We start from the raw sequence: 24,239 nt of genomic DNA, 5'->3' as shown, positions 1-24,239 counted from the left end.
CATACACACAATCTGTAAATGTTACAACTGTACCAAATGGCAATGAACAGATTGAACACTTACAATTTCTATATACCGTATGTACACACACAAACACATCATAAATATATCCCCTCTTACTGAATGACCTCCACCTCTCCTCTAACTGAATGACATTCACATGAAGCTTATTTTCCATCTACACCATGTCTTTATGTATAGGTTGGCCTGAAAGTCCCTTTACCCATGCTCAGTAAAACATTTGTTATTAAACTCTTTTAATATATAGGTTTTATTGTGCAGTACTTACAGTAATCAATCAGTCAAGTTATCTGTATGATGGATGGAGTGCAAACAGAGACAATGACTGATTAATTATTGAAAGAACTGCACAATAAGACCTTTTTTATACATGGTCAATGCTTGTGGAAGAGCTAGAACCTGCATATTAAATGAGTGTAAGAACGAATGCTTTACTGGGGATGGGTAAAGCGACGTTCAAGCCACCCTGTGGATGGGAGATTTAAACCCAAGCTAGAGAGTTTAGAGGCAAATCTTCTTTGGGATGCAGCACGAAGCTGTGGGCACGGCTGTGCCACTGATGCAATGACCTCTGCAGGTTCGGGCAGGAATTTGGAAATGGGCAGATGTTCGGGCAGACGATAGTTTGGCTACCCTTCATGAAGGGCACTGTGGGATTTTAACGTGCACCAACTAATGCCCGCAGATCGGACGCCCAGTTTAACGTCCATCCGAGGGACAGCACACACAATGATGCCTTGTCCTGCCTGTGAAACACCAAGATGACGGTTTATAGTTGGGCCGAGATTTAAATCCAGGCTAGACAGTTTAGAGGCAAGTGTGCGTATCTCTCGGACATCCTACCAGCCCTTAAGTAGGTAATATAAATTTAATTTAACGACTATAGATGGGTTTGAAAGAAATGCATTAGATTTTTGAATGTCAGAATCACATTTGCATTGAAAAAAAGAAACGTATGGGAAATAATTGTGGATATGTGTGTATATATATATATATATATATATATATATATATATATATATATATATATATATATATATATATATATATATATATATATATATATATATATATATATGTATATATATGTATATATATATATATATATGTATATATATATATATATATATATATATATATATGTATATATATATATATATATGTATATATATATATATGTATATGTATATATATATATATATATATGTATATATATATATATATATATATATATATGTATATATGTATATATATATATATATATATGTATATATATATATATATATATATGTATATATGTATATATATATATGTGTATATATGTATATATATATATATATATATATATATATATATATATGTATATATATATGTGTATATATGTATATATGTATATATGTATATATATATATACCGGGCGTAGTGGCGTGCGCCTGTAATCCGGCTACTCGGAGGCTTGGGTTGGAGGATCGCTTGAGGACGGGGGCTCTGCACTGGGCAGGGTGTAGAGCAGCCCGGAATCATGGCGAAACCCAAATCCTGATCCCTGTGTCGTAAGAGGCGACCAGGGTTGCGTCAGGAAGGGCATCCGGCGTAAAACCTGTGCCAAATCAGTATGTGGATCATAACGGATGATCCGCTGTGGCGACCCCTAACGGGAGCAGCTGAAAGATGAACAACAACATGTATATATATGTATATGTATATATATATATATATATATATATATATATATATATATATATATATATATATATATATATATATATATATATGTGCATCTTCTTCTTCTTTCGGCTGCTCCCGTTAGGGGTCGCCACAGCGGATCATCCGTATGATGCACATAGTGATTTGGCACATGTTTTACGCCGGATGCCCTTCCTGACGCAACCCTGGTCGCCTCTTACGACACAGGGATATGGTACACCTATTCTAACCGTGGTATACACTGGCCCAGTATACTGGTACTCATTTCGCTGACATCGGAAGGATGACAGGCTGAGTCAACCCCCTGGTGTATTAATTCAGTGGCCCAACGGGGCTTGAACTCAGGACCTTTTGGATCCCAAGCCGCTGCCCTCACCACTGCGCCAACACCAGGCTCATATGTATATGTGCATGCATATGTATGTATGTATGTATATATGTATATATATATTTATATATTTATATATTTATATATTTATATATATATATATATATATATGTATAAACAAAAAGCACCATCTGGGAAGCCGTGAAACGATCCCTCAGTCCGTGAAGTCGATATGCCTCTTAATCACGTCCTGTTTGAACGTTAGTTGCAGACAACACAAAGGTCTATAAATTACAAACTATTGGAATATTCCTTTCACAGTGAAGCTGCGTGACTATATGTCTATTAATTACTTACTGTTTGAGTGTTCATTGCAGACTGTGTACGTACGTCTATTAATGACATAGTCCGGCAGATATGTGAAATATTCTGTTAGTTTTGTGCCTTTGATAAAACAAGAATTAAATTTGGTACACAGTTATGGCATACCCTTAGGAAACATTTTGGATATAGGGACATTCCAGATTACCCCAAGGGTCAAAATGGTGGCCATTTTACAAAATGGCTGCCACGAATAACAAATTCTGCCTACAAGGTCAGCAAAGTCATATGTGCTTGGTGCAAAACACAATGTAGTGAGTATAATATGATTATTATCAACAAGTATGCACATGCTTCATTATCTACTTCATATTTGACTAAAAAATGCATCTACGGTGGTCTATGAGGGACACAGATAACAGTTTACCATCGCAATAATGCATGGCTGGAACAAGAGCTCTGCAATATGATCATGCATGTGAATGTTACCTGAATATTGTTTCTGGAAATATAAATAGATCAAAAATAAAATTTGGTGAAAGGAACTTAGACTCCATGAATATTTCCATTATTAATTACATACTGGTAGCTGGCAATGTCGCGATTAAATGCATAAATTTGCGAAATCGATATTGATGTACTCACTGTATTAATTTTCATGATTGCATAATAGAAATGTTCAAACTACAATGGTGTGTTCATATTGATTTGGGTTTAACATGGTCCTGTCCAGCGCAAAGAAATAATGTATGGTGGCCTATTGGGGACATCGAGTGACAATCACCCAAGATCGCCATTGTGTATATATGCATCTCCTCTGGGCTGGGGTTCGTAGTTGAAAACATTTTAACTCTGCTATTCTGTTTTCAGGTGATAACTCCACTGTAGTGTACCCAAAGACTAATCCCCTGCTTGGTGGTGGTTCTTCCCAATTTTACAGTGACTGATTAGTGATGGTTCAAGACAATGGCCAACCATTTCAAACTATTAGACCCCCAGCAGCGAGGGCCAAGTACATCTGTTACATCAATTAACCAGACAGACTGGAACCTATGTGTGCCCAGACAGACTGGATACCAGTTCACCTGCGCGACATGGTGACACTGGCGACCAAACATGCAAGTGTATACACGCAGTTTCTTGCTGGCAACTTCACAGTAAAGAAGACCACTCGTGCGTTTTCTGCGATGGCCATCGACCAAGCCCACGAGCAGAATAACGCATTAGTTAAGGGTGATGGAGGAGCTGTAGGCCTGAGAGAGAATCCCGCTGCATTACGCCGCTGGATGGTGTCTGGTCCAGAGATGGCCAGAGTGATCGCTGAGTTCCAGGCCACATCAGAGACCAAGAAGGCTGTTCACAAACACCACGAGCAGACTAAGCACACACAGGTAGCCTTTGCTAGAGATGTGCGTTCACTCACTCAAGTCATGGGGGAGATGGGCAACCCATTTTGTGATGACAGCAAGGATCTCCTGATGCTAGACAGCAGAGACCTGGCAGACCCAGCAGTTATCAATACTGTACGCCAGATCGAGAAGCTGGGAGAAGAACCGCATGACTCCTATGTCCATGAGAGACTTATCAACCAGACAAAACCCATCACCGACCCATTCAAGAGAAACAACCTCCCTCTCTTCAGCCGACCTCCAGTCAGAGAGAAGTCAAGAGCACAGCTGCAGGTTTCATCTCTGAAGAACGACTGCTCCCTGTTCTCCAGGTTGTTCATTGCGTCCCAGATACGTGATGGAGATCTTGATGAGTTCTTCGCACATGAGAACCAAGCATGTCCCACTGCACTGTCACACATTGGCAAGATGAGACTTGGAACAAAGTCTGATCTGGTTGGCTGCTCAGAAGATCTGGTCCCTCCACAGGAGAATGCTGCTGCTGCTAGTCCAGCAGTTGAAGTCATCATCCTTAATGGTGCAGCGATCATCAGTATGCTGCCACCTGGCACAGCAAAGACCTTCAATGAGTATGCATCAGAAGTATTCTTGCCATACATCACATCTCAGCTGCAGCATACGAGCAGGATGGATATTGTCTGGGATGAATACCTCGCAGACACTAGGAAGAAGCGAGGCAAAGACATCAGGAGACGAGTCGAGCCATCTAGTTCCATTCCTGGAAACTGGCAGACCTTTCTTCGCACAGATGAGAACAAGATGGAGTTGTTTGACTTCCTAGCCACCAGAGTAGCAACAACAGACACAGACAAACAAGTCATCAGCACCCACCACAAAGATGTGGTTTGTACGCAGGCCTGAGATGTTGCTGGTCTTGCCCCTTGTAGCCATGAAGAGGCTGACACAAGAATGCTACTCCATGCTGAAGACGCTGTGAGGCAGGGATACAGCAAAGTGTCGATCCGTACAGTAGACACTGATGTCGTGGTCCTTGTGGTGACAGCAGCTGGACGTCTGGACATTGATGAGCTCTGGGTTTCTTTTGGCACAGGAAAGAACTTCAGGTTCTTGGCAGCTCACGAGATGTCTGTGGCACTGGGACCTAACAAGTGTCGAGGTTTGCCATTCTTCCATGCCCTCACTGGATGCGACACCGTTTCAAGCTTCGGAGGCAGGGGGAAGAAAAAAGCATGGGAAACCTGGAAAGCTTGTGATGAAGTCACTGATGTCACTGCAGCATTCTGTGCCTTGGCTGCCACGCCAACTCCTTCAGCCGTAGATGACCACATGGATGCACTGGAGCATTTTGTTGTTGTGCTCTATGATCGCACCAGTAGCCAGGAACATGTCAATGAGTGTCGCAAGCATCTGTTCACCCAGAATGGCAGATCAATAGATGCTCTCCCACCAACTCGTGAAGCCCTGAAACAGCACATCAAGAGAGCTACCTACCAAGCCGGCTACTGTTGGGGCCAGATGATGGTGTCCACACCAGAGCTCCCATCGCCCAGTGACTGGGGGTGGGTTCACACCGATAATGGCTGGGACATATACTGGACAACCCTCCCAGAGGCAACTAAGGCATGTCGGCAACTACTAAGGTGTGGCTGCAAAAAGGGATGTAGAGGACAGTGCAAGTGTGTCAAGGCTGCACTCCAGTGCACAGCTCTATGTCACTTTGGTGGGGAGTGTACAAGAGAGTAGAACTGGGACAAGAGAGATCACAGATGATAATTATGTACACATGTACACATGTATCCATGCATCATAGTAGACTCTGTTACCTGGATCTAGAGGTTCCACGGTATAATTTTGACTCTGTAAGTTGATGTTAGTATCAAACAGAAGCACTTTCTCTGAGTTCAAGAGAGTTAAATGAACAACAGTCATTCCATGGTGCTTGATAACAGTTTTTTGAAGAGTTTGTTGTAGAAAACCGTCCAAAAGTGCAAAAATGCACCAAAAAAATGACCAAATAAATGGTTTATTCACGCTTTGTCACCTTTATTTGCTATTTCTTATTTGCTAGAATCTATATTTAGTTTAATAAAACCACTGGTATGCTTCTTAAATATAGTTGTATCCACATGTATCCTCCTTGTACAACACAAAATCGGCGATTTTGTAAAATGGCCGCTATTTTGGCTCTGGGAAGAATCTGGAATGTCCCTATATCCAAAAATCTTTGTAAGATACTGCCCTAGCAGTGTGCCAAATTTCATGCTTGTATCACTAAAGGCACATTTTTTCACATATCTGCCGGACCAACATACTTTTTGAATGTCAGTTGCACCCTGACTTCACACACATATGTCCATTAATTACGTACTGTGGTGAATGGAAGGTCGTGACGTGTGATCACATGATGCCCGGCTCGAGCACAGAAGAGATAAAGCTGAAGGTCAGCTCGGCCGCGGGGTTTTGTCCCTGGGGCATTGCCATTGTATGTCGCCGGCTCACTTGGTGCTCATTGAATGGTGAGAACACTGATTGATATATAATACTGATTTATTTTGCGGTGATTAGTTGCGCGTGTGTACCTTACTGCTTGTACTCCATGCTGCGTTTGTATTTCCTGGTGTGCCCGTAGAAGCGGCTCCAATCAAATGGAATAAAGCCTAAACTCTGAAGGTTCTTCTCTCGCTTTCATTTCAATTTATTCCATTTGGTTTTCTCGGCTCTCTCAACCAACGATGGACAAGATCTACAAACCAGAGAGGTTCGACGCAGACCCAAACGCGACTGACGCAGAAATGAAATGGTCGCATTGGTTCTGTTCCTTCTCACACTATCTGACCATCACCGAGGAGGGAGCTGACAAATTTGCCGCTCTCGTGAATCATGTCTCGCCCAGCGTGTACAGGCTCTTCTCGGAGTGCGACACTTACGAAGCAGCGATCGACGTGCTGCAGGCGCTCTACGTGAAGCGCAAGAACGAGGTGTACATATGACATCTTCTCAACACACGCAAGCAAGCAGCCGGGGAGACAATCGATCAGTTCCTGCAAGCTCTGAATCAGCTGGGAAAAGACGGCAGCTTCCGGGCCGTAAGCGCCGAGGAACACCGAAAGGAAGCGACACGGGAGGCATTCATCCAAGGACTCAGATCAGCCCACATACGGCAACGCTTACTAGAGAAAGCGCAACCCACTCTTGACAAGGTAGTCGATCAGGCTCGAGCGATGGATACGGCTCAGCAGCAATCTGAGTCATTTGGGACACCGATGCTGCTAATGAACGCTGCTACGATGGGAACCCAAGGAACCCCACTGGCACAGACACAGCCAGACATAGGAGATGGAGAAACACCCGAGGAGCCGGATACCCAGGCCACGTCAAACTCCTCAGCAACTACTCCAGTTGGTAAATGCTTCTTTTGTGGGTACAAAAGGCACCCTCGTCAAAAATGCCTCGCCAGAGATGCCACATGCATGAATTGCGACAAGAAAGGGCATTATGCCAGGGTATGTTAATCTACTCTAAGGAGAAATAAACCCACTTCTGCGGCTCTCTACTCGCAAAATAAATTAACTGCAGCCTCCCCGGGGAATCTATCCAAGGCTATCATCAACGTACGAATTAACGGGCATATGGCTGAGGCACTGATTGATACCGGTAGCTCTGAAAGTTTCGTCAACAGCTCGCTAGTGAAGGGCAGGAAATGGAAGATCCACCCGACAGACAATACGGTATGCATGGCCGCCACCTCACTACAATCCCGCGTACGAGGGTACTGCAATGTTGAATTGGACGTAAAAGGGTACACGCATCGGGATGTAAAGGTACTGGTGCTTCGTGATTTGTGCGCAGACGTAATTCTGGGTCATAATGTCCTCAAGCAGCACACGAGCGTCGAAATACCCTTTGGAGGAAGCAAACCTCGTCTAATTTTAAATGCGTTGACCACCGCGGAGGTGACGTCCCCCCAGCTGTTCGCGAACCTGTCGCCGGTCTGCAAACCGATAGCGATCAAATCGCGGCGATATACCACTGCTGACATGAATTTCATCACTTCAGAAACCAAGCGATTACTGGAAGAAGGAATTATAGAACCGAGCGATTCGCCATGGCGCGCACAGGTGTTAGTAACCAGCAGTCAGAACCATAAGAAACGAATGGTTGTCGATTATTCCCAAACGGTCAATCGCTTTACCCAACTCGATGCCTACCCCCTGCCGCGCATAGACGAGATGGTCGAATGCGTGGCCAATTATAAGGTATTCAGCACCATCGACTTGCGAAGCGCCTATCATCAAATTCCCATCCGAGAGGAAGACAAACCTTACACCGCATTCCAGGCAGGGAGGCGCCTCTACCAGTTCAGAAGGATACCATTCGGTGTCACGAATGGAGTAGCTTGCTTCCAACGAGTTATGGACGACATCATCTCAGATGAAAACCTCAAAGACACTTTTGTTTACGTGGACAATGTCACAGTGTGCGGTAGGGATCAGGGGGAACATGATATGAATCTGGACAGATTCTTGAGCATTGCTAGAAAATATAATCTGACTCTCAACTATGAGAAATGCGTATTCTCGGCAATGTCAATTGACCTTCTCGGCTACACAATAGCCGACGGCACAATTAAGCCTGATCCTGAACGATTGCGCCCGCTCCGTGAGCTACCACCACCTCAGGACCTGCAGACAATGCGCCGGGTGATCGGCATGTTTGCTTACTATGCGAGATGGATTTCGCAATACTCCGAGAAAATACATCCCCTAGTGCATTGCAAAAACTTTCCACCAGATGCCGCTGTTGTGAGAGCTTTCCACAACCTCAAAGACTATATCAGTAATTCCGTGGTTTTATCGATCGATAGCTCGGTGCCCTTTGTGGTGGAGACCGACGCTTCAGATCACGCCATAGCTGCTACGCTTAATCAGTCTGGGAGACCCGTCGCGTTCTTCTCGAGAACTCTCTCTGGAAGCGAGCAGAGACACTCAGCGATAGAGAAGGAAGCGTACGCCATCGTCGAAGCGCTGCGCAAATGGAGACATTATTTGCTGGGAAACCACTTCACGCTCGTTACGGACCAACGATCCGTGGCATTCATGTTTGATGGGAAAAATAACGGGAAAATTAAGAATGAAAAAATTATGAGATGGCGGATAGACCTAGCTTGCTATTGTTACGACATTGTTTACCGGCCCGGGAGGGAAAACCCTGCTGCAGACACCTTCTCGCGGGTCTACTGCTCGGCGGCAATCAGTCGGGCTTTGCAAGACCTCCATGTGTCTCTTTGCCACCCGGGGGTAACCAGAATGGCACATTTCGTACGCAGACAGAACCTTCCCTATTCTATCGAAGATATTAAACAAATGAATGCTTCATGCCCTGTTTGCGCTGAACTAAAACCCAGATTCTATGGTGCGGCTCCTGGCAGACTGATCAAGGCCACTTCTCCCTTCGAGAGACTAAATATTGACTTCAAAGGGCCCCTGCCGACCGAGACAGACAACAGATACATATTCACTGTTGTTGATGAGTATTCAAGGTTCCCTTTCGCGTTTCCGTGCTCGGATATGACCTCGGGCACTGTCGTGAAATGTCTGTCTGACCTCTTCGCTATGTTTGGGAAACCTTCGTACACACATTCAGACAGAGGGCCATGTTTCATGTCGGCCGGGCTAAAACAGTTCCTATTAGAGCACGGCATAGCAACTAGTCGAACGACGGGTTACAACCCACAGGGTAATGGTCAGGTGGAACGTTATAATGGAGTTATTTGGAAAGCCGTAACTCTGGCGTTGAAATCAAGAGGACTGGGCCCCGAGCGGTGGGAGGTTACCCTTCTCGACGCTCTGAATTCCATACGCTCTCTGCTCTGCACGTCCACCAATGCGACTCCTCACGACCGAATGTTTACTCACCAACGACGTTATGTTGACGGCCAATCGGTGCCCAACTGGCTAACCCATCCCGGAACAGTGTTCATGAAACGCCCGGTACGACAAAGCAAGTATGAACCCCTGGTGGAAGGGGTCGAGCTCATCAATACTAATCCAGAATACGCTCATGTCAGGCTCCCGGATGGCAGGGAGACCACTGTGTCGGTTCGTCATTTGGCTCCCTCAGGTACTCCCCCCGCCGGTACACCACCATCTGGCACACCTCCCTCTGACATTCCCTCCCCAGGTGTTTCTCCCCCAGGGACTCCACCCGAGAAGGGAGATGGCGGAGCTACCGCGTTCCACCCGGGGGCGATCGGGGAGTCATCTCCGGCACGAGTCGAGGCTCACCAAAAGGATCGGAAGCCTCCCTCAAGTGAAACCGCCATCTACTCCCGGAGAGGCCGGCGAATAATACCCCCTCGCCGACTCAATCTGTAAAGGGGATTATCGGCATCCTCGATGCTCATGCTCCTATATGCTCGTTACATAATATATCGATGCTCATTACCATGCTCCTACAACTCAAAATAATCCTCACTGCTTGGCATGTATGCTTCTGTAGTTTAGATAGTTCACGTTGCTTGAAATGTATACTCCTGTAGCGCTGAAGTAATCATGGTGCGTTAGCTGGGCCTCTAGTTACATTTTAAAGGTGGGGAGAATGTGGTGAATGGAAGGTCGTGACGTGTGATCACATGATGCCCGGCTCGAGCACAGAAGAGATAAAGCTGAGGGTCGGCTCGGCCGTAGGGTTTTGTCCCTGGGGCATTGCCATTGTATGTCGCCGGCTCACTTGGTGCTCATTGAATGGTGAGAACACTGATTGATATATAATACTGATTTATTTTGCGGTGATTAGTTGCGCGTGTGTACCTTACTGCTTATGTACTCCATGCTGCGTCTGTATTTCCTGGTGTGCCCGTAGAAGCGGCTCCAATCAAATGGAATAAAGCCTAAACTCTGAAGGTTCTTCTCTCGCTTTCATTTCACGTACTATTGGAATGTACATTTCGACGCTTTAGACTGCTGAGACCCTTTCAAACATTTAAGACCCCCAAGACTCCTAAAGACCCATAGGAACCAAAAGACCCCGAGGAATCAAAATACCCATAAAAACCCTTGAGGACAAATTGAGCCTCCTTTTACCTTTAATACCCCGAAGACCCCATTTACCTTTTAGGCCATTTTGACACTTGACACATTTACATTTTTCACCCTTTAGACCTTTTATACCCTTTAGATCTTCATAGCCCATCAAGTCCCTTTCGACCCCTTAGACCTGAAAACCATTCAGAACCCTTGCACCATTCAGACAGATTAGACAGCTTTGACCCTTGACCATTTAGGAGCTTTAGAGTTTAGAGTACTTGGACCTTTTTCACAAATAAATATAATATCACAAATATATTTGGACAAAAGAAATGTTTGTACAATATTATGATTGGTGTAAATCATGACAACACAGCAAATGTGTAACATAAATTTCTGTAACGACATGTTGAGATGCAAGCGTAGCGAACCATTCCACGCTAGTATACTATAAATACAATACGTGTATTTATCTTTACATACACACAATGAATACAAGTTAGAGTAAAACCACTTTAACCAGGCTTGCACGTTCCTGATTTAAGGATATACTGGAAAGCGTTTACAAAAACGTCTGCTAAACCAAAGAATAAAAGTGTGCTCAGCCTTCATTCTTGCTGAGCTTCTCTTGCTTAGACTCATCTGTTTTAGTCCACATGCACACATAATCGACAAACATCGAAAAGGATTTTAAGAAATTGAAGGTCAGTGGCCTTTATCGTTTTTACCACCAGCTCCAGTTTACCAGTTTTTTTTGTACCAGCTCCAGTTTAGCTCCTTCTGGCTCTCACCCTTCCGACCCTCCTCAGTTCTTCCAGAACATGTGTTCCTTCGATAACTCCTCATGGATAATTCGTAAAATCCAGGCTCTCAAAATCTCTCCCAAAGACCTGTCCATGTACATTTCCATTCCTCTCCATTGCACTCTTCCTTTGGGGGCTTTAAGCAAGTGGTGCACTGCCATCTCATGTCATCCCCCCTCCCTGGCATTCATACTCTCATTTACTCCACCTAACCTATGCCTCTTCGTTTCATTAGGTTACTGTGTTTCCTCCCCTCATCTCTTTTATATTGCTCATTTATTCCCTTAATTTTACCCACTGTACATTGTCTTTTAATGCTCTGTCACCTCACTCTTCCACAAGCCTAGATGCCAGATTTACAGTGAGGTATAAAGCTAAAGACAGAACGAGACAAAAGTCGTTGAACAAAGGGGTCGGGTGTACTATTAAGGATAAGCAGAATTCAATAAGGATGAAGCAGAATGGGATTCAATAAGGTTAAAGCAATGATTGACTGTATCCTTGCTCTTTGGGTCCTCACCAGATGCAGACGAGAGTTTCAGCAGGGGCTACTTGCAGCCTATGTTGATCTCTGTAAAGTGTTTGATTCAGTGACTCGGGATGCCCTCAGGATTCTTGGTCTTCATAGGGTGCCACCAAAACAGATCAATCTTATGTCTGAACTATACTCTGGTACGGAGAGTGCTGTGAGATTTGGCGATACCATCTCTGACTTATTTCGAGTTGTTACTGGAGTTTTTCATGGGTGTGTACTGCCCCCACACTTTTCAGCACTTGTATGGACTGGATTCTAGGGAGGATGTTGGAGAGATCAAGCTGCGATGCATCGTTTGGGAATGTCAAGATCTCTGACCTTGATTTTGCGGAGACTCCATCAATTCTTTTGGGGACTACGTAGTGCTGAATGAGGAGTCAGAGCCACTGGGGTTATGGGTTTCCTGGGTCAAAACTAAGATCCAGGCTTTCAATGATATATTGGATGCTGCCATCCTGTCTGTACCTGTTTGTTTCGAGGATGTTGAGGTCACGGAGAGTTTCACTTTCCTTGGCAGTGATATTGATGTCTCTGTTGGCTGTGAGCCAGAGGTCAACAGACATCTGGATCGGGCCTGTGGAGTCATGGATTCACTGGAACATGGAGTATGGCACTGCAGGTACTTGTGCCGGAGGATGAAAGTCCGAGCCTTCAGGTTCTTGGTGCTTCAATCTTGCTCTATGGATGTGAGACTTGTACTCTGACCTGTGATCTGAGACATGGACTTAATTCCTTTGGTACCAGGTCTCTTTGGAGAATCCTTGGTTACCGCTGGTCAGAATTTGTGTCCAACGAGCGGTTGCTGAGAGAGACTCAATTGAGATTTGCTACCTGCATAGTCCCTGAGCATCAGCTGCGGCTGTATGGACATGTGGCTCGTTTTCCTGACGCTGATCCTGCTCACCACATTCTCTCGGCGAGAGAGCATCGTGAGTAGAGGAGGCCAAGGGGCCAACCACGTGCCTCATGGTTGCAGCAGGTTGATCAGCATCTCAAGGAGATGGGGATGGGTCAGGCATTTGCCAGGGGCCTGGCCAGATGGAGGCCCCTGAAGTACCGGCGGAAATTTGACGCAGCGACGCACTGCTCCAGCGCACGCTCCCATACCTGACCTGACCTGATTATCGAAGTCCTGTTCACCATCGCTACAAATTGCTGGATACATTGCAATGCTTATAAACACCTGGAGACACCAGCATTCATGGCTTTATTTAATTTCCGCTCATGCCATAGCCTCGAGAATCTCTTAAACTCGGCCGAATTGCAAACTTTAAGCTCAATAATTAATATAGTTTAGACATTCACCATCGCTTGCCAAGCCAGCCATCCTTATTAATTATTTAATTGGAGTGCTTGCTTGAGTGCTTAAGCCAATTGCCAAGTGTTCTCCAGTCGATGGCATTGCAGTTCTGTCCCGATTGGGATATACAGTGGGCAGTTGCTACGTGGTAGAGGTACATATATGGGTATTTTTGGATCTGTAATTTAGGGACTCTCTGCTGGTGTGTGTGTGTGTGTGTGTGTGTGTGTGTGTGTGTGTGTGTGTGTGTGTGTGTGTGTGTGTGTGTATGCTTGCATGCTTGGTTGCGTGGGCACCGTGGTGGCAAAGTTTCATTCTGTATCTTGGAGGTTTTCATTTTTACCCTCAGCAGCATATGAGAGTTTACACTTTCCTTTGTCCTCCTGATTGTTTCTCAAGCAATTGGTTATTTTATGACTTGGTGCAATGCTTTACAAAGGCTAAAAGGTTTCTCTTTGTGAGTTTCAAAGCAAAATACATTTGATAACACCCAATTTCTGAGCCGTTCACCATATTAACATGTTTTCTCAATTACAGAGCCAAATTTTTTTCCATCTGTCACATGACAATTGCGTGTGTGTGTGTTGTTCATAAAGTATAACATATTATCTGGTTACTCTCCTATTGCCTCTACCCCCACTATCCCATCTCTCCATCTCTTTGTCCCATCCTCACTCCACCTCCTCCTAATACAGTGCAGCATCCTCCCACACCTCTCCCTTTCTGTCTCCGCACATATACGAATGGTGGTTATCTCTGCATGTATCTGGACAGAGGTTATCTCCAGAGTTGTCTGGACAGTGGTTATTTCTTGATGTGTCCAGATGGTGGTTATGTCTGGACAGACCCTCCCCTCACACTGCCTTACCTTTGCCCTCCCTTCACTCTGCCTTCCCTTCCCCCACCCCTCCTTACCCCCAACTGCTTCCTTCCTCCCCCACCCCACCTCGGTCTCCCTACCTCCTCACTCTTCTACCCCTCTCTCTCTCTCTCCCCCCTCTTTTTCTCCTCCCGCTCTTACTATACCTGTCATCCGGGTGTGTCCGGAGAGTGGTTATGTCTGGACGGACCCTCACCACACACTGCTTTAATTACTTAAACCAGGACACGAATTGCACCGCCCTCCCCTAATGTTGCCTTTCCTTGACTTATCTGGACGGTGGTTATATCTGGACGGTGGTTATGTCGGGACAGACCCTTCCCACATGCTGCCTTCCCTTGCCATTCCCTGCCCTCCCACCCACACTGCCTTCAGTTGTCCTCCCCTCATGCTGCCTTCTCTTGCCCACCCCTTTCCATAGCCCCTCACTACCCCCTCCCTTCCCTCCCCTCATGCTCCCCCTCCTCCCCTCCCCTCCCTCCCTCTCCCTCCCTCTACCTCCCTCACCCTCCCCTCCCTCTCCCCTCACCCTCCCATACCTCTCCCCTCACCCTCCCTCTCCCCTCACCCTCCCTCCCCCTCACCCTCCCTTTTCCCTCACCCTCCCCTCCCCCTCCCCTCCCTCCCCCCTCACCCTTCCTCACCTTTCCTCTCCCCTCATCCTCCCTCACCCCCTCTCACCTCACCCCCTCACCCTCTCTCCTCACCCCTCACCCTCTCACCTATCTACTCTCTTCTTCCTCTATACATTTTCCCAAAATTATTGATGGTCATGTGCTGTGTCGAGTATAAATAAGAATTTATAAGTGGGCTCCATAAGCATTCAGAATAATTACTGTTCTCTTGTGCCTTTTCATTGTGATTTCTGTCCATCCATTGTAAATACATGCTCATGATTGCTAACATAAATTGCTGTCATTGCAGATTGAACTAAAAGTGCACTCAGTGGAGTGCATACCTCCGCCATGCAATGCCTGATCAAGTAGAACATATTGGGCCCTTTAAATTTTTGAAATATTATGCTATATATCATTTTTGGCCCTTTCTCTCAATGGTGAAGAATCACTTTAAAAATTCAAATATTATTTTATCTGGATCTGGATTCGGATCTTCACCAAAATCAAATCTATTCTTCCGTGTCACACACCAAACCTGTCCACCAAGTTTCATCCGAAACCGTCCAAACGTTTTGACATTGTGTGTAAGTTTAGTTAGATGGGAAGTTTTGCCCCACTGATTGCCTCCGCGATTAGATAACCACCATCCACGGTTCGCTTGGCCATATATGATAACTAAATGGGTGGCTGTTGAGTGCATGACACCGAATTAGGGTTGCTGTGCCAATGGTAAGGTAACATGTAATGAAGGAGCGAAAACCCTACGAGGCTCAGTGGTTCTAATCTGTGGTCATGGTTGCCTCGCAAGTTATCTGTGGACTGCAGGGAATATTGGACTGCAGAGTTATCTGTGGCCAGCTGCCTCAGGGCCCACAGGTCGGGTAAAGGTCCAAGGAGCTCCCTCGTGACAAACCCAGACACCGCGTCTGTAAGAATAACTTGACTTGGGCAACAATTTACGCGTCAGTTGCATCTGCCATCCTTGTTGTTCTGGGGTTGTGTTGTTCGGACTAGCATCCATGTTTAAAATCAGCCACCCATTTGGCAACTGCCGAATAAGAAGGCACACCATTGTATGCAACATCGGATTTATTTGGAGCTGGCAACTTCCTTGGATATAAATTTGACAAGACGTCAAAGCTCAAATCTATAAGTATCCACAATTGTGGAATGCGGAAAACCTCTGGATTGTATTTTGAAAGAATCTGTACAGCTCAATTTATGAAGCTAAAGATACGTATAAAGCATACATTAATTTTATAAAGAGAAACTGAACCACAGCTCTAATTTGCCACAATGAGTAAGCTGTTCCTTTCGAACGAGTGAATAAACTGACAGTTCTTTGTAATTATTAGGGTGAAGGCAAAATAAGTGTTATGGGTGGTATGTTTGGATAATTTTTGTCTTTTATTACCTTTCAGATTGTGTCTCACAAGAAAATTACTAAAGCTCTTTTTCTGAAGCACGGAAAGCATGCTGGAAAGTCCAGTATCACTGTGAGTGTTCGCATTATCATTTACAACATAGTATCACATTTATGTTCGAAAGCACACAATGCTAAACTACCTCTATATAGCTGCATAGCTTATGAGGATCGAATATTCATTAAGTATAATGAAGAATTGTTAGCAAGAGGATAAATAAAGATGTACATCAATGATTGTTGTTTTATTACGTAATTGTAATACCGTACTTTATAAAAAATATATTGAAACTTATCAAAGCGCTTTAACAAAATAAAAATATTTTATGAGTGTCAATATATTTTCCACTGCACTTGATGCTTCCTCTTCATTTTTAAACAAATAGCACTTTAAAAAGATATAGAATTGATATACAGAAAATTGACATTTGCAAGGGCAGATAGCTTGTTTTGAAAATTGCTTCACCCTCGAAGTTTCTCAAAGTTTGGTGAACAGTCATTGGAGGTAAAGTAAGGTAAGGTCAGGGCTGGATGAGGAATTTTGTTGCGCCTCGATGCCCATTTACCACAACCAATCCACAATGAGGGAAGAACAAGGTCCAAAATGCAAGATTAATTTTCTTTTCAATCTTAGCAAGCAAGCTTGTTTTGATGTTTTTGTAACTTCAACAAATATCTTCCCAGCAAATGTAGTCCTTTATTAAAAAAAAAAGTTATTGCTTCAAAATTCGGTCTTGATTATTCTGAAACATAATATACATTTATCGACAATTTTCTGTAAATGGAAAGGATTAATCAACTTTAAAATAGTATTTGCCTCATTGTCACTTCTGGTTCCGGTTTTGAGTGCTGGTTGGTTCTCTCCAGGGGTTTCTGCCGACTTACTCAAAGATAAGCTTCTGGTCGTTTGTCGCGTTTTGACTGTTATTTTGTTGCCTCCATGTTTACTGTGTGTTCCTAGTTTGGTTTTGTTTCAAAACTTGTGCTAATTTGGTGAGTATTTCTCGGTCTTGTCATATCGGGTTTCCCTGAAGCCTACCCGTCTTCCCGTCTTTGTGCACGATCATGTTTATTTGTATTTTCTCCTTATACCATCAGTTTCTATTTTCTCCACTTTTCCCTCCACCCTCCTTCTATCCCAACCGACTGTACCCTCTTTCATGTTTTCTAAACTAATAAATGTGTGTATGTCAATGTGTCTCCTCCATAACTCCAAAAACATGAAACTCAGCAGCCTCAAACTTTGCATTCACACTAAGAAAACTCCAAGGAAGTGCAGGAGTGAAAATTGGGTGTTTGGGTTAATTAAAACACCCCTTTTGAAGATAATTAACTGTCTTATTTAATGTATCCTTCATCAGGCGCATCCTCGATCACTGCTCTCAATGGGGTCTTAAGGCATATCCTAGGTAACCTCGCTGGGGTCTGAAGCCGTCATGTTTTTTGGTCTGTTCAACCATGCCTTGACTTGCAACAGGCCACAATGATTTCTTCATGATAAAGTTTTTTTTTTTCACTTTCCTCACTCATATTATCGAATGCCTGTTCATCATAGCTAGGAATCACTGAGTACATTGCAATACTTATAAATTCCCATATACGGCAGCATTCGTGGCTTTATTTTATTTCCGCACATGTAATGATCGCAAGAATCTCTTAAACTAAGCAGAATTACAAAATTTAAGCTCCAGAATCGAACTTAGAACTAGTTCCGACTTCTAAAAAGTGTTAATTTGTCCAATTCGTTTTCTTACTCTCAAAGTTTTGTTCTGAGGGCTCTTTTCAGGATCATTCCTGAGCACTGTACAGCCTCCAACTGCAGTTTGTTTGTGGTAATATTCCAAGGGATAGTTTTTAACATCTCCTTGAGGTTCTGCTTTATCATTTTCATTGCTCCCAACTATCATTGGTGCAATTTCGGCACTTTCAGCACCAAATAGAAATGCCGTCTTTTCTTTTTTGTACCTGAGTACTACATCCGGTCGTAATGCTTTGTTGTCTATGTTCACACTGGATGGGATCATCAGGTTGTATGTAAGCATTACTCCCCCTCAAGGTGTTTTTTTTTCAATGGTGTGTGTGTGTGTGTGTGTGTGTGTTTACATGTGTGTACCGATTTCAGTGCAATGAAAGACCCATATTCTGCTTTGCCCATTCTAATAACAGGCAAACAAGTCCCCCAATTTCTTCTGATGGGAGAGGTACCTTTTATTGACTCTGTGAGACCAAACTGTGTGACCAGACCAAACTTCTGGACAGTTTGGCTCCAGAAGTCAAACAAGGTACAGTTTGTACCATGTACAGTGAGGTACAAGAGAGGTGATGGCTCACAGGGGCCACCCTGTGAGCCATCACCTCTCTTGTGCATATCATATCTCCAAGCTGTCCTCTAAAGTTGGCTGCTGGGTTGGCATTATGCTTATGGTTTAATGCTCTGTCACTACTTGCAGTTTTCTTGCATTTTTATTCCATACACAACTGTCTTCTGGTGTAGTGCCAGAGCAACGAGTAAACAGAGCTTCAAGCAAGGAAGCAGCACATACCATTTTTAAAGTCTTAGGTATAACTCAGCCAGGGCTTGAACCTGTGACCGCCCAGACTCGGAGTGAACGCGATAACTAGACCGCCACCGAAGCTGGTTAACTGACTAATCTTGTTGAGGTATTCAACTCAGCATTTCGTGTCGAAATGAAACAATCAAGGTACAGCAGTAATGACATGTGATGCAAATAATTTGGGGTTACAGAGTGCTGAATGGGAGCAATAGTTTCACTTCTGGAGCCAAAAGTACTCAGGGCTGTGCTCAGAGGTTGAAAGGCAGAGCACAATGGTATCACCACATGGTGCTTGAGTGCTTGTAATACATCAACTTCCCCAAGAAGTTAGATCAACCCTCGATGGTCTTCAAACTTCATCTCATAGCTCCTTACAAACAGCTTCCAGCTCTGGTACACACTAGCAGGATTCCTACAGTGTCTCACAGCTACACAACACACAAATTTGTAGGAGCACCCCTCAGTTTAAAATTATAAATACACCGGAACTACCTATTTAGATACAGATAACTAGACAGAACCATATTGCTATCCTCACCCATGTATCCTGCAAAGCTGGACACTTGGACACTTATGATTTGATGAGGAAGGAATTACTTATTATATCCTAGGAAATACTGTTGCAGGGCCGGGTATCAGCCGCGAGCACGACCACCAGATGGAGCTGCGGAGTCGGCTCGACCGACCGCCCGGAATGTATAGGTCATCCCTCGGATAACTCCGGAGCCGATGGGTCCTCTATCAGACCGAACTCGCCAATAGATAGATCATGTGGGGTAGGGTCGATTGCCAATTTAAATTTACCGAAATACCCACGTGATCCAAACTTCCGGGGAAATTAACCCTCAGCCAACTTTGTCCGAATCGAGTCGCTATCGCCGGCTCGGATCCGGTGTAACCGAGAGGAATTACCAAAGTCGGGCCGGACCAAATGAACAGCTTACTGACACTAATCCTCAAACACGCATCATGTCGAACCAATGAAAGAAACACAAAACGAGCTGATACATTTAACAATCAGGGTATTTATTCAACAATAATGGAGGGGAATTAGGGGAGCACATACGAGGCAGAATTAAACCGAATATCAGACAATGCACGTATGTACAGGCAAAAGCACTTAACAGTTTACTACTTAGAGGACGGGCCCACGGACACACACACACACACACACACACACACACACACACACACACACACACACACACACACACACACACACACACACACACACACACACACACACACACACACACACACACACACACGAAGTGGTGGCTGACGCCTTTATTTCGGCCTTCAGCTCAGAGGATAGTGGAGCGCTGAAGACCAGGGTCTAGCTTGGACCTGTCTGCCTCGTGCGGTCTTCAGGATGACTAGGTTCGGCACCTGTCCCGGCCACCAAAACCTCGACTCCGTTCTCTCCGGCGACGACATGCAACCCTTCCGGCTCCAGCGGTGGATGGTCCCTCTCAAGCTCAATCCTCAGGAGGAGGAGGAAGAGGAGGAGGAGGAAGAAGACGTTCCAAACGGCAGTGGCAAGACCAGTCCAGGCCTTCGGAGATGAGTGCTCCCGCAACACGAGCGCTCCAACACGATGAGCGCTCCAGCAATATGAGCGCTCCTTCCTCACTTCTCACTGGCTGGCTTCTCTCTCGCTTACCTCTTGCTTGCTGGCTCCTCTCTCCTTTCGCTTCTCCTCTTTTCCTTTCACTTCTCCTCGGCTTTCAATTTATGCGCTCGGCACACTCGACCCCTCCCCCTCCTCAGCGCGTGGAGAATCTCGGGGCGGGAGATGATCGTCCTCAGCTTGCAGCATCGTTCTAACCATCATTCTTGTTTATGCTGCAAGAATCTTGGTGCGGGAGGGTCGTTGTTATTCTCTGCAGAATCCCGATAAAACTCATAACTATTAAAATTAATCACAGTGCATTTACATTGATTCACCCACAAGACAAGGGAAGGAAGCCATCTATAAAACACATACTTACCGATATAACTGAGATATAGGAACCTGAATGTTGTGTGTGATAGTTTTCCAAATCCGCAACAATACAACCCATCGCTTCGCTGATAGGAATATTAAGGGGGGAGAGGGGGAGGGAGAGAGAGGAGGTAATGGAATGAGAGACAGGAGGGTGAGGAAGGAGAGACAGGAGGGAGGGGAAGTAGAGAGAGGAGGATGAGGAAGGAGAGATAGGAGGGAGGGGAAGTAGAGAGAGGAGGATGAGGAAGGAGAGGGAGGAGGGTGAGGAAGGAGAGACAGGAGGGAGGGGAAGGAGAGAGAGGAGGGTGAGTAAGGAGAGACAGGAGGGTGGGAAAGGAGAGAGAGTGAGGATGGTGGGAGAGAGGGAGAGAGGGAGAGCAGTGAGAGAGGTGAGAGAGGTGAGAGAGAGAGAGAAAGAGGTTGAGAGAGGTTAGAGAGAGAAAGAGGTAGAGAGAGGTAGAGAGAGGGTGAGAGAGGTAGAGAGAAGTATAGAGAGGTAGAGAGAGAGAGGGGTACAGAGGGATAGGGGAGAGAGGTGGGAGAGAGTGGAGGTGGGAGAGAGAGAAAGAGGTAGAGAGAGGTATAGGGGAGGGAGAGAGAGGTGGGAGAGAGTGAGGTGGGGGAGAGAGTGAGGTGGGGGAGAGAGTGAGGTGGGGGAGAGAGTGAGGTGGGGGAGAGAGAGAGGTGGGAGAGAGAGGTGGGAGAGAGAGAGGAGGGAGAGAGAGAGGAGGTGGTAAAGAGAGGGAATTCCAGCAGATGTGACATTCAGTTTAATGTCCATCTGAGAGATATCACGCACACTGATAAATCACCCTGCCGGGTCGGGATCCAAACCCAGGTTAGACAGCTTAAAGCGAGTTATCTAACCTGAGTTTGAATCCCGTTGAACAGCTTTGAGTGCGTACCTCTTGGCTATCCTGCCGTGATGTGGCGATTTATTGCTTTGAAACAACAGAAAATATTTTTTACTCATCGTAGTCATCCAATTTATTTTGCCTTCCTAACTCCGGAGGTAACCCCATGGGAACCACGCCGCGTTATCACCATGGAAGCTTGTTGAGATCAAAGCTTGTGGAGCACTCTAAGCAAGCACTCCAATGAAACGGTTGAAGAAACATTTAAAAACGAATCATTTTATTATTTACCAGACGACCGGTGAACCCCTTGAGTTCCCGTTGTGACAGCAGTTGAGGAAAAAAATCATTTCAAGAAAAAAAAGATAGCTCCAGCGAACTATACCACTGAAGCTGTTTGCATTGATCAAATAATCCCGAAGAGTACTTCACTGAATTGGGAATTGATTTTTTAATAATTTTTTTCCTTTCCCAATTTGAACTAAACTTGATACAGCACACTGCAGGAGAATGGTGAGTAATGTGGCCCTAAAATTTTTGTGCTATCCTGTACTGTTTTGGCTGTATTTCAAGAACATACATACGTACATACGTAAATGCATACATATATATGTACATATATACACACAAGATGAGAGTTTTATAAATATTAGACTAGACCCATGAACCCATTGGGTTCCCGTTGTGACAGCGGTTGAAAAAAAGAATCATTTCAAAAAAAAAACTAGAGTAATTCGACTGTGCGCAGTCGACGGGTATGCCTCCGCTCTCCTACACAAACACTTGAGTATTGACATAATTGACCCTTCACCTTTATCCTATCTGGCCCAAAATCTAATCAGTTAATTGAGCTGTCTAACTTTACCTTTGTACCAAGTTTGATGAAATTCTGTCCAATATTTCTTGAGTTAGGGCATAAAGAGTAAAATTTCAGAGTTTCACCTTGACCTTTGACCCTTGACCTTTATTTACATCTGGCCCAAAATCTAATCACTTAATTGCCCTGTCTTGCTTTACCTTTTTACCAAGTGTGATGAAATTCTACAATTTGCTTCTTGAGTTATCGCATAAACGAAAATATGAACGGATGGATGGACGGACGGACGGACAGACAACCCGGAAACATAATGCCTCCGGCACCCTTGGTGCGGAGGTATAAAAAAGAAAAAGATAGCTCCAGCAAATTATACCACTGAGGTTGCTTGCATTGATCAAATACTCCCGAAGAGTACTTGACTGAATCGACAATTGATTTTTTAATAATTTTTTCGTTGTCTGATTTGAACGAAAGGATATTGCATATCAATGTGAAAAAAATGGAGAAAAGAAAGTTGAAGAAATTGTTGTGTGTAATCTTCTAACCAAAATTTTATTTATTAATGAACACGGAAATATGAGATCAAAATGACGATATTTATTTTATGCTTAAAAATAAATCGTTCTTTGTCTATATGAAATGTTTGAGATTTTAAAATAAATCATTTCAAGAAAAAAAACAAGATAGCTCCAGCAAACTATACCGCTGAGGTTGTTTGCATTGATCAAATTCTCCCGACGAGTACTTGACTGAATCTGGAATTGATTTTTTGAATAATTTTTTTCATTGCCCGATTTGAACGAAACTTGATACTTCACACCACAGGAGAATGGTAAGTAAGGTGGCCCTAAAATGTTTGTGCTATCGTGTACCGTTTTGGCTGTATTTCGGGAACATACATACATGCATATATATAAATATATATATATATATATATATATATATATATTTATGTTGTCATGTGGAGTTACAAGGAGGAAGGGGAAAAAGAGCCAGTGACAGTGATATGTTGTTTTGTTGTATCTTGTGCTGTGCTGGTCCAATTTGTATATTACTTGTCCTTTACCTTGTAAATGAATGTAAATTTTGACAACACACCTGCTGGTTGGACATCAATTTATCAAAGAACGAAGGAGTTTGTGATATCAGATTCACCTTCATGCTCAGCACATGAAAGACTGAGTTCACACTCTCCCCCATGCAGTGTTGGGTAAAACTCACATGGCTTGCCTGTAACACATTTACATGCTGTCACACTCTCACAGTATTTTTTGGGAAAACACAAGAAAGATGGACAAAAATACATCGTCCCAAAGACCAATGTCAGACTCGCAATATAGAACTACACAACAAACAATTTCATACAAATTATTTTTCCAATAACGTGAAAGATTATGAATAATTTGAAATGATGTTTTCTCACTATATTCAGAAATAAAATATTGCATACGGACTAAAATATAAATGCTGCAAGCACTGAACCCACAAGTCATCTCTCAACACTGAGAGTGATAAACACTTCATTTGAAATTTTCTAACTCAAAAGCTGTTCATGTTTTGAATGCATTGCTTTGATTTTGTACAATCAATTGATATGTCTTACTTTTACTTTTTGACTCTTGACTTGTTACGTTGGAAACCTAAAGGCTGCCTTATCCTGTGTTTTTCTGTTTATTTCTAGAGGATTAGTGGATTT

At 44.1% G+C, this 24,239-nt stretch overlaps 1 protein-coding gene and 1 long non-coding RNA gene across 8 annotated transcripts in view; one reads left to right on the top strand and one right to left on the bottom strand.

The window, feature by feature from the left end:
• Positions 1-24,239, top strand: part of LOC147017098 (copine-4-like) — a 186,069-nt gene that overhangs the window by 12,804 nt on the left and 149,026 nt on the right. For all 4 annotated transcript variants that reach the window (XR_015049342.1, XM_085846469.1, XM_085846470.1 and 1 more), the window contains exon 3: positions 16,329-16,403. Coding sequence is in view for 3 of the 4 variants with exons in the window: in XM_085846469.1 (XP_085702595.1) it covers positions 16,329-16,403 (75 nt within the window). In the remaining variant the exon portion in view is untranslated. The remainder of the gene's footprint in view (positions 1-16,328; positions 16,404-24,239) is intronic.
• Positions 1-24,239, bottom strand: part of LOC147017099 (uncharacterized) — a 148,662-nt gene that overhangs the window by 12,803 nt on the left and 111,620 nt on the right. For all 4 annotated transcript variants that reach the window (XR_015049346.1, XR_015049344.1, XR_015049343.1 and 1 more), the window contains one exon: positions 23,642-23,773. This is a non-coding gene — a long non-coding RNA (uncharacterized LOC147017099). The remainder of the gene's footprint in view (positions 1-23,641; positions 23,774-24,239) is intronic.

The sequence above is a fragment of the Eptatretus burgeri genome, chromosome 11, assembly GCF_056783735.1.
Source record: "Eptatretus burgeri isolate ZD-2024b chromosome 11, Ebu_testis_v1, whole genome shotgun sequence".
NCBI classification, from domain to species: domain Eukaryota; kingdom Metazoa; phylum Chordata; class Myxini; order Myxiniformes; family Myxinidae; genus Eptatretus; species Eptatretus burgeri.
This window is presented reverse-complemented; position numbering and strand designations above follow the sequence as displayed.